General features: G+C 27.3%; 1 protein-coding gene and 1 pseudogene across 1 annotated transcript; both read right to left on the bottom strand.

The window, feature by feature from the left end:
• Window positions 1–8,189: 8,189 nt before the first annotated feature.
• LOC122850087 lies at window positions 8,190–9,884 on the bottom strand (annotated as a pseudogene).
• Window positions 9,885–10,957: 1,073 nt separating this feature from the next.
• Window positions 10,958–11,737, bottom strand: LOC122850017 (F-box/LRR-repeat protein 4-like). Its single transcript, XM_044149011.1, has one exon. The coding sequence runs from the start codon at window positions 11,735–11,737 to the stop codon at window positions 10,958–10,960; it is 780 nt and encodes a 259-aa protein (XP_044004946.1).
• Between the last annotated feature and the right edge of the window lie 818 nt (window positions 11,738–12,555).

Here is a 12,555-nt window from a genome sequence, read left to right as displayed (position 1 = left end):
GCTTCAAAACTCCATAGTTTTCCAGATATGTCGCGAGCTCGTGTTACAGAAATAATAAATGATGTCGACGTACTATTTAAATTTACTATTGATAAAATTTCAAAAGATGTTCAAGACGCAATTGCTTCTTGTCATGATAAAGATAGTACTTCCAAGCGTGTAAATCAAATTTTTGAAGATAATCGATCAAAATTAGAAGATGTAAAAACAGAATGGCTCTGCTTTAAGAAATTCGAAAGTCTGCAAACATTTATACGGCCAGAACATTATAACTTGGGACACCGATCAGACTATATTCAGGAAGAACAAGTTAAGGTTATGAAAATGGTGCCGGTTTCAGCGCAATTCGTTCCACTGCGACATGTTTTAAAAAAATTCTTTGAAATTCCAGGGTATTTGGATGATACTCTTCGTTACGTAAATTCTCTCCGTAATAATGAAAATGTCATTTCTAATATCATCCAATGTCGGTTATGGAAAGATATTAGTCGGAAGTTTGGCGATAAAACTGCATTTCCTTTGTATTTATACTACGATGACTATGAAAGCAATAATCCACTAGGAAGTCACAACGGTCTTTCAAAATGTGGTGTTGTTTATGTGTCAATTGCTTGTCATCCACCAATATTAGCGTCAAAGTTAGAAAATATTTTTTTATTCATTTTGTTTAACACCCTTGATCGTGTCGTTTATAAAAATCCTGTCGTTTTTTCGAAAGCTATCAATGAATTGAATTTTTTAGAGCAAGAAGGCATTGAGGTTGATCTTCCAGTTGGTAAAAAAAAAATTTTTTTTAAATTGATATATATTAGTTTTAGGGGACAATTTAGGGATACATCAATTGTTCGGATTTATTGATAATTTTAAGCCCACTTTTTCTTGTAGATTTTGTCATATCATGCAAAAAAATATTCAACACATTTTTTATGAACGTGACTGCCAAATGCGAACAAAAACAAGTTACGACAATGATTTATTAATAAAGAATTTTAAAGAAACTAGTATTGTAGAAGGGTGCGTATTTCATGATCTTGAAGATTTTCATGTCTTGAAAAATGTCGTTGTTGACGTAATGCATGACATGAGGGTATCTGTCAATATAAATTGGGAATTATTTTGCATCACTTTATTAAAGTCGAAAGAATATTAACTTTAAATGAGTTAAATGCTTATGTTAAAGGGTTCAATTATGGCAAAACTAAAAATAAACGAACACAAATTTTAGATAAATAACAACGAAATAAAGTAGAAAAATTAACGTTGTATCTCGTGAAAGTCACTTTGTTTATAAAGTCAAAACAAAATTTGTTTTTTAATTTAACGTGACACGTAGAAATTTTCACGGGATACCCCGTGAAAACTACGACATTGTACTCAAGAAATAAACTCATCTTTTTAATGTAACTATCCCGTGAATTCTTCGTTGTTGTCCTGTTAAGTGTTAAGTTTACATACTGTCACGAGATTATTAAGTTGTAGACGTTAGAGCACTTTCTGGTGGTGTTACCCCGTGGGCCGTGATTATAAAGTTATTTTCAATAATATTTCACGTTTTAATTCTCTCAGTGTGCCTGTATAACGCTCCATTTAATGTTTGCAGGTATTTTGTTTTGTCCATTGTAAAACAAAAGCGATTTAGTCTTCTTGGTTTTGCAAATCCCACTCGAACATAACCCTAATTCAACGGTTTTAACAGGGTTCTAATTTGGTTGAGTAATCTATTCGGTTTGAATTCCGTTGAGATGACCGAATTCAAACGTTTGGGGAAAATCCAAGTTTGTTTTCGGTTCATTCTCGGTTAAATTGGGGTTGTCGGTTTAACTTGGGTTCGATTTGCGCAGCTTTCAACTGTGAATATTGTTCGTTTTCGGTTTAAGTACGGTTCAGGAGTTCTGCTAGGGTATCCTTGCCTAAGCCATTTGTCAATAGCTTTCACTTTATTTAAATAAATTAAAAGCTATTTAGGGGCGGTTTTATAGTCCATATTTAAGTTAAAAGACCTGATGTAAAATATATGTCTTTAATACTGAAATTTTATTTCGGAAAAACCAGGTGGGGTCAAGTTTAAAATTTTTTTTTTAAATAGTTCAGACTTAATTACATGCGTCAAAAATATATTTTCTTTTTGTCTTTCTGGTATCACATCTTAATTAATATACTCACAATTAGTGACAATTTCGAATACTTGACACTTTTTTTGAAAAAAAAAACTTGTTTTTTTTTTGAAGATAAATATTTCCATCAGAGTAGTGACTTGTTGTTTGTATGCCCCTCACATGAATGTAAAGAAAAACAAAATGATGATGAACACATCGGTATGTAGACCCCACATCGGTCGTCATATTTTGAGTAATATTTTTTCTTTCAATATTACCTCTATATTCATGAGTACCTTTTTCTAGCTGACCACATCATATGTACTGTATACTGTATGTATAACGAAAATTTTAAATCAATTTTTTTTTCGATTATAGTGGTGCCGTGAGACGAGACGAGAGAAAATTTGTCTCTCATCTTGAATATTCTCGTCTCTCGTCTCGTCTCGAGTTCTCTTGTCTATCGCGGCATCACTAATAATGTTATGAATAAAATAATTCATTCGTGTAAAAAATTAAAAATTTTATAAAAGATAACTATATTGCTAATAAAAAAATTAGTTCATGCGTAAAGGAATTCATAGAATTATTTCTAATTCTATAGAGAAAAAAAATGCAGAAACTTTGAAAAATAATAATACAACCGCTATGCAATGATTTTTTTTTATTTTAAATAATTAAATTAGTGAATTTTGAAAACTATTATGTTTATTATTTGTTTGTGTAGGCATGTAGAAGATAAACCTGCTCAGAATGAAAATACTCCAATTTTAACAAAGATACAACTAAAGTTGCTCCTGAAATTGATTTAAACGATCTTGTTAGATTATTAATTTTTACTATATAAATAAATTATGAAATATCTAATCATGTGATTTTTTCATACAGTTTTTTCCTGAGGATTTAAATAAACTTTTTTCAATCTTGCTGCATATATATTTTTTCATTTTAAATTACAGGGATCCAATGGTTAATTTCCTTATATAAAAAGGACACTTGACCGCTTTTTATTCGTGGTGTGATGGGTCAAAAATTTTTAGCATTTGTTTATAACTAATATTTTATTATTTTCTCTCTCTCTCATACTAACACGTTGCTACGTGCTGTTGTATGGTTGCTATGTTTGTTTATTTTCGGCAATTAATTAATTTGAGTTGTGTCGTTCCTAGATCAAAAGTCATATTACAGCTTTTTATTAAGGTTGCTTACAAGGGACATAGTCGTACTATTATTTAGGCTTGGAGGACTCGTATACCACTACGTTTATTTTGTGGCCCCTCTTTAAAAATTTTGTTACGCTTTTGCCTTAAAAATCGTAGTGTGTGTGTTAAAGAGATACCCAACACTATTCCAGCAAGCAAAATGGAAATCGTGAGACACTGTATTTTTTATATATACCACTACTACAGTGCATCATTGTGTGTCACGTTGGTGTATAACATCCCGCTCGGCAAGTGAAAAGTAAACAAGAGAGAGCAGTGTTGCCGGATCTGCGTTCTTTCTATGTCCTCATGTTATGAGAAAGACGAAAATTTCAAAATTTAACATTAAATATCTTTAAAAATCAACGTCAGAAAACAAATTTTTATCGTATTCGTCTTGTCGAGCACTACAATTTGATAGTAATTGATAAAATTTTTAGTGAAAACGAACTCGTTAAAATAAAATGTACGTATATATCAATTTATAGTCCTATCTCGCGTATAAAAGTTGTCAACTTTGACATTAATTATCCAAAAAACGACGTCAGAAAAAAATGAAAAATTGAGAGTATAGATATTATCATTGGAAAATGAGCCAAAAAAAAAAAAAATTGAGTGACGATTTAATTATTTATAAGCAACCTTAAGTTCTATATATTCGAATTTAATAAAAAAAGTATTGTTATATTTATTTATATTTATGAATACAACTAATATATATTACTAAATTAATATTTAAATAAAAAAGTTAAGGTGGTTATTACTTTATGGTTACTACGTTTATCAAAAACCTCATCATACTTATTAGTATTACTTAATTAAAATAATATATAGATTTAAATATTAATATTTAATACAATTGTATAAAGTATAAATATTTATATAAATAAGTAAACAAATAGAAAAAGTTAATGTGTGAGTGCTACGTATGATTGCTAATTATATTTTTTCATCAAATATAATAATACAATTGACTTTATAAAAAGCTGTAATATGACTTTAATACTTTGATTGAGCAACGACACAACTAAAAGATTTAGTAATTATTTATAATTAGATCAAATGATATTTTTGTTCATTACGATAATTATAATATTGATTATTAACTTGAAATAAATATAGTAATTCATGGAAATGACAAATAATAAAAGTACTTCATGTGATTAATAAAAAGATATAATTATGATGAAGAAAATAGTATTAATAAACATAGTACACAATATATACTGCTCTTTTTTTTTTTATTAACCCAAGTCCAAATTTTTATTTAAAAACAATTTTTTTGAGGTTAAAAACACGGCGTGGGTCACGGTTTTTTTTTTTTTCTCAATATGAGCGTTCTGTCGTTTCTGTCAACATAATTTTTACCTGAAACTTAAGGTGAATGGCTCCCTGTAGCTTTCTCAAGAAATTTATAATCTTCGATCGATAAATAAAATTCTACTCGTAGACAAAACGATATTCGGTAATTTTTCCGCTAGACAAACGTAGTGAAATTTTCTTAAATTTAGATAACTAAGTTCAATTGCGGTAATTTTTTTCAGGTCATTAAGAACAACATTGATAATGCTGAATGATTATTTATCTTTTGATAGATAAAATACATTCACTTTGGATGTAATTATTACAATATTTTCAATTTAAACTTTATGTAACAACAATTGATGTTTTATTTTTCGAGTGGAAAAATAATCGTTGACAACAATAATTGATACTACTGAGCTAAGCAAGAATGGAAAAATCAGCATTGTTAATCATGGAATTATTATCACATTTACATTCCAGACTTGTTAAATTTTCTACAGTGATCACCATGGTTGCAACAAATGGCATAATACTTGAATCACAAACTTCTGAGAGAGACAATTCTTTTAGATAATTACCACACTTATTTTTTCGAGGTATATGATTGTATAATAATAATTCGTGTTTTTTTCAATTTTCAAAAATTAAAATCTCCGTCGGTTACCAATGAATTTGGTAGGGATTTTAAAATTAAATTAATATAATAAAATTAAAAGTATTAAACAAAAAATTAAGTAATTATGAGCTGTCTGAATTATCGGATTTTCACCTGGCTTACCTGTGGACGGTTACCAATCAGGACGGTAGGGAGTAGGTGCAACGTGTTTCGGAACTCAAGAACTACCACTGAACAAATATTTGACCATTTAGGTTGTGTCTAGTTTTTTTAGCCATCAGCTTACGGACTATAAACACTTTTTTCAAGCACATTAAACTAATCTTTACCTGGAACTCCAGGTGAATTCCAGGTGTACGATTTCTTGCAGCTTTTATAATGTTTAAAAACTCATAATTGTCGATATGTCAAATTCTACAAAATAAAAGTCGGTAATTTTTTAAAATAGTTTGTGCAGAATAGCTCGTAGTTTTCATTCATCTAAAAAAGTGCAAGTGTGTAAATTGAATATGCATATTCATTCATCACTATCGTGGCTAACCAATAGTAGTATATGTTTTTTTTTATCAACTATGTCTACGATATCAATTATTTCTACACTTTTAAATGCTCAGTTGGTTCTGATTGTTAATTAATCAAAGCTTTATTGGTCGCTTTCTCAACACATGTTCTTTTAGCACTCATTTCAAGTAAACTCTAAAAATATATATATATTTAAAAAATAATGTTGAATTTAAACGTATTACAACTAGAATAATCAAATAAACAAAAATAAGCATGAAAAAATATATATATTCCAAGATATACTTAGATCAATTAAAACTGATATTTTTATACTTTATTTCTATACGTCAATTGATTATTGATAAATAATTTCGTCCAATAAAAAAACGAACTGTAATGAATATTTAAAAATTGAGTGATTAAAAAACAATTCAATGTAAAAAAAAAAAAAAAAACAATATCGTATAATAAAAACTTGTCATTTAAATTAGTATTTTTTTTTTTTTGTATTTAAAATAAATTATTGATGTATCATTTGCACCTGTAGATATTTTTATTTTTAATTATCAAAATTTTTCAGAGTAATAAATATCAATCGAAATAAAATGGGAACATCATTTATTTTATTATTATTTTCGGTGGTTTTCGCTGCGTGCAATTCGAGTAAGTAAAATAATAATTTAAATTGATAAAAATTAAAAAACTAAAATTCATTTATACCTACAATTAATGCATAATTATATTTTCAGTATCAATTGGAAAACACATGAGTGATAGATTGACCACACTTAAGGAAAATGAGCCAGCTTGTGAAACATATTTTTGTAATCAAGCATCAATTTTTTTCAACATTGATGCTGTATGTTCAAGATCACACAAAATAATCACCAGAATATCAGTAAGAAAAAAAAATATACCTAATCTTCCAAGTGATATATTCAATAAATTTATTCATCTTGAAAATTTAAGATTGATAAGTATAAATTTAGAAAAACTTGATGAAAATATTTTTGAAAAATTGAGTGAACTTTTAATTCTGTCTTTGAGAGAAAATCAATTGACAATTCTATCAAATAACACCCTCAAAAACCTTGTTAAACTTGAAATATTAGATTTAAGTTTTAACAAATTGGAATATTTAGAATTAACAATTTTAAATAATTTAAAAAATTTAAAATTTTTACATTTAAATAACAATAATTTAAATTATTTAGAAGAAAAGAAAATTCAATAATTATACGTATAATTATTGAATTTTCTTTTGTAACTGTATATACAGTTAATTTGTTTATGGCCATAAAAATTATCCAATAATTTGTGAAATAAATATTAAAAAATAAAAAATTATTATTCAACTTATTTATTGTTTTTTTATTTTTCTATTATTTTTATAATATCATTTTGTTATTAATATTATATCCGGCTGTCAAAATAAATGTCAAAAAGTCAAGGACACTCAAGAAGCTGATCATCAACGTGGTTTTTCATCAAATCAAAATGATTATATTAATTTAGAATCATTTGTTCACGATCCAATCACGTGATTAACAAAAAATGACTAATTTTTATTATTTATAAATCTATAAAGTGTTATCATTAAAAAAAAAAAAGAATAATTTATTTTTAAATATAGTCAAGTTTAAAAGATAAGTTTGACCGGTTTATCATTCTGTTCTCCTAATAGTTTCAGTGATTTTTTGACCCTATGAGCAAACCACCACCACCACCGCTACTAGCGGCAAGTGTAATGAGAATATGAATAAAATAGAAAAATAATATATTTCTCAACTTGCAAGTACTACTTACAACAACAATATGATAGTTGGTGCCGTGATGGCAAAATATTACTGATTTATACTCGAAAAACATAACAACAAAGAAGGTATTTTTGCATAATTATTATTTTACTTTAAAGTAAACTGCTCGATAGATTATGTTATCCTGATAATTGTGTAGCTATTTAGTCACCAAAGTTGACGACTATCTATATACTGATCAGTCGTTATTTTTTAATAAAGTTTTTAGCTAAAAATAAATCGTCAGTCGATTCACCAAAGTGCACCAAAGTCGTGGTGGTTCGACCGTCCAACTATCGTACAACTGTACGACCGTATAAAACCGTATTTCGGACTAAAGTATAGGTCGGACGTGTATCAAGATAACAGAATAACCAAGGAGTTATTTTAAAATGTCTTATTGTTGATGGTAAAATAGATCACTCAGTTGATAAAACAGTTGATAAATATATTATACATCTCTATTTGTATTTTGTTATCCTGATACTGTCTGAGGTTTTACAACGCTCAAAGACACTAAAATGACTCAAGCAAAGTCAACATTATCACACTAAACTTGTTATTTTTTGTATTAAAAAAATCCATCAATTATTGACAATATAAATTAATAAATTAATAAATATATAATTAAAATTTGTTTTTTATTATTAAAATTAAAATTTTATTTACATTAAAAACCAGAAACAGCACTCTGCCGCCTGTAATCTGAATTTGCTGTTACAGCATTATAATTTTTTTTTGATACTGCTGTTATTGCACTACCAATACCAGAATAAAATGTTGTATTATGACCAATTCCATAAAGATAATTATAAGAATTGATTGATTAAAACCAGGCTCAGCTTCAATAGTCATTGGTAATAACTAAAAAAATTAATTAATCAATAATTAATAAACAACAACATGAAGATGATAATTATTTATATTATATAATCATACCTGATGATGAAGCCGACGTGCATCAACAGCTTCTTTGATATTATATCCTTTCCAAATATTTAATATTATTACTAAAGCAACAGATGTTGTTATTTTTGTTCCACCAGCTTCACATAATTGCTAATTTAATTACAATAATTATTGGAACCATTGAACTCAATGGTCTTTTTCCTGGTTCAATAAAATTTGCTGGTGATGGAGGAAGATCAAAACGATTTATTATTCCAGGTGCACTAAAATCATCCATTTGATCATTAAATATTATTCCAGTTAATTTTGAGCGTATCATGGCACCTCAACTGATCAGACATTAAAATCAATATTAATATTTATTCCAAAAAAATAAATTAAATAAAAAATATACTTACACTTGATTAATTGTTGATGTTACTGATACTGCTGATCCACCATCAGCCAAGACAGATACATGTGATGTACCAGAATCATCTGGTGTTGCAAATACAGCACCATAATATTTTGGATCTTTACTTGTCCAATTGTCATCAATTTCTTGACGTATTTCTTTAGCATATGTTGGTGATGTTAAATTTTTTAATAATCCATTTATATCAACAAAATTATCGTCACCTAATTCTGTTCTTTTTGCATATCCCCATTTGAATGTTTCAACTAAACGTTACCAAAATATTGATTCATCTTTTGTTGGTCTTATACCATATAAAATATTCATTATTAAATTTAATATTACTCCAAAGCCTGTAAATGGAGCTGTATACATTGTTAATTTATCAAATTTCAATGCTATTGGTGAGCTTTATTTGATACTAAAAATAATAACAAACTAACATTAGTTATTGTTTTGTTTATATAAAAAATTAATTAATTAATCATACCGATAATTTTTTAAATCATTCATACCCATGATTCCTCCAACTTCTTTAATTTCTTTTATCAAATCTTCTCCCATTGTACCATTAAAAAAAATACCTGGTCCATCTTCAGCTATACGTTTTAATGTCCCTTTTAATATTGGACGTTTTATTCTATCACCTATCTTTAATAATAAAAACAATCAATTACTAATAACTTATTAGTAATAAGTATAAATTTTTTCAATTTAAAATTATTCGATGTTGGCTCATTGATAATTTTATTTTGAAATCTTCTCAATGTATTTGCCAAATACTGATTAACAACAATTCCATTTTTCGGTAATTTACCATTTTCACCAGTTATACCAATTGCTTTTCAACCTTTTAATATATACAAAAAATATAAAAATTTATTTATCAAAAACATTATAATTATTTAAATAATAAAACAAACCAAATTGTGATAAAGTTGCATTTCCTTCAAACATATTTTTGTGTGATGCTGCTGGTGCTGTTTCTCTGGCATTTAAAAATACAGATTTTTTTTTATTTGCATCCCAAATTGTCATGAAAAATCCACCACCAAGTCCCATATTGTAAATAAATAAATAAATAAATAAATAAATAAATAATATAAAAAAATTGATATTAATTTATTAAAAAATGATAATTTATAAATGTAAAAAAATTATTTTTATATTTCTTTAAATAGATTCTTTAAATTATAAAGATGATGATGATGATGATGATGATGATGATGATGATGATGATGATGATGATGATGATGATGATGATGATGATGATGATGATGATGATGATGATGATGATGATGATGATGATGATGATGATGATGATGATGATGATGATGATGATGATGATCGAATGATGATGATGCGATGATGATGATGATGATGATGATGATGATGATGATGATGATGATGATGATGATGATGATGAGTTATATCGTTCATTCATTGAATAACAGTTATCGAATAGTCGTGTAGCGGAAATATTGTTGGATCACGCTTTCACATTTTTGTTTACACTATCAGTTGAGAATACTGTTATAAATTTTTTGCATACCGATATCTCTTTTTTTATTCACAAACTTTTTTATTTACAATCAATATCGATTTCTATACACTTTTACATACTCAGTCGGTTCTAATTGTTCATTAGTCAAAGGTTTGTTGGTCGCTTTCTCAACATTTATTCTTTTTTAAATTTGGGTAAATAATAATCAATACTTTTTTGTAAATGGTTATTTATTAAAAGAATATGTTGCCAATGTTGTAATTATCATGTTGAAGAATTTACCTTATACTTACTAATTTGTAAGTATCAAAAATAACAGGCATGTTTATTAACAAAATATAAAATGATTTTTTCATCCACTTGAATATCATCAAACTTGTAATTACATATTTACGATTAAGGGTAAAAATAATTGTTCTATACGAAGAATTATTTAAGTTAATGTTTTTTAATTTTGTTTGACAAAAATATTAATATTGGTATTAGAAATTTCATGATTCGAAGTAATATTAAAAACAAGTAATAATAATAATGTTCTTTAACAACGTTTTCACAATGTCATTGCGACATGATAACGTAATTTGTATGTGTTTTTGATAATAAATTAGGAAAAGTTATACGATAAATTTAATTATAGGTATTTAACAACCAACCATTGAGATTCAATTATTGACTTAAAAGCTTTTGTTTTTAACATATAAGATGTTTCTAAGTGTAAAATGATACCATTTGTACGATTTTTAGTTGCCTCATTAGCTGCAATAACCAAGTCAATTGTAATATTATTTATATGTCTGATACTAATCTTTTCAAGGTCTGGATTATTTTTTATAAATTGAATAACACCAGCATCAGTAAGTTTTTCGCAATTATCGCAATGCAATTCTTTTAAACCTTTTAATTTGATAATAAAACTGTTCGTAATTATATCAAGAAACCTTACGTCTAGTTTTTGTAAATTTTCCAGGTTTGTTAAAGCAACGAGAGCTGTTTTAGTAATAGCTCTGCAATTTTGAAGTTCTAATGTTTTTAGGTTTTTACAATTATTAGCGATAGCAGTAATTGTACTGTCTTTAAAACTCTTTGCTTGAGACAAGTTTAGATGTTCAAGACATTGTAATTTTGATAACTCATCAAGAACAGATGAAGAAGAAAATAAGTTACCATCAATAGATGGTACTATAGCACAACCAGGAATTTCTAAACGTTTAAGTTTTTTGCAATTGTTTGAAATTGCGATTATTGATTCCTTATGAAGCTCAGCTACACCAAGGACTAAACATTCAAGATTTTCCAACTCTGTCAACTTTTTTAGAGCAGTATTATTCATTGAGTAACCAGGATTATGTAGCTCCAAATGTTTCAAATTCTTGCAATATTTAACAATTGTTTTTGCTAAGTCAGGCTTCATATTACAAACAATACCAAGATGTTGTAAGTTTTGAAAGTTTATCCATTTCTTGAGAGGAATTTTATCTAGATCATAAGAACCATATGGAATGTCAAGGTGTTTTAGATTTTTGCATCTAGAAAAAATGGTATTGAGTACGTTTGTAGAAACGTTATTCGTACATGCATATACACATTTGACAATGTTCATCCTTAGGTCGATATATTCTAAATTAACAAGTTCACTAAATAGAGGAAACCCGTAGTGTATATCATATGGTCGGAGTTTGAGATAAACAAGTGTAGTTATTACTGATATTTCTTGAAGAATTATGTCGTCTAGTTCGAAGCCATGCACTGTTAATTTTCGAAGATTTTTAAATTTTTTAAAACTCTGAAAATAATAAAACCTCTTTAAATTATTTGTATTCAATTGATAGTATTGTTTGTTACTGATGATACATAAACATCTAGTTAATATTTGATAACAACTTACCATAGAAATATTTTGTTTGAGATCCCACAGAGGTTTAGCAAATAGATGAATTTCATGAATTTCTTGTGGAAAACTATTAATTATTGCAGAGAGATTAATTGTTTCATTCAAGCAGTGGTCATCCACCGTTATTTTGATGCATTTTAATTTATCCAACCGTGTAAATGCTTGAACCAAGTGATCAGCATTATCAATTAAGAAACTATCATCAAATTTACATTCCAAGATTGTTAAATTTTTACAATGATCACCAACAAATGGCATGATACTTGAATCACAAACATCTGAGAGAGACAATTCTTTTAAATAATTACCACATCTTAATAATATCTCCTTGAGGTATG

The sequence above is a fragment of the Aphidius gifuensis genome, linkage group LG1, assembly GCF_014905175.1.
Source record: "Aphidius gifuensis isolate YNYX2018 linkage group LG1, ASM1490517v1, whole genome shotgun sequence".
Classification (NCBI taxonomy): Eukaryota; Metazoa; Arthropoda; class Insecta; order Hymenoptera; family Braconidae; genus Aphidius; species Aphidius gifuensis.
This window is presented reverse-complemented; position numbering and strand designations above follow the sequence as displayed.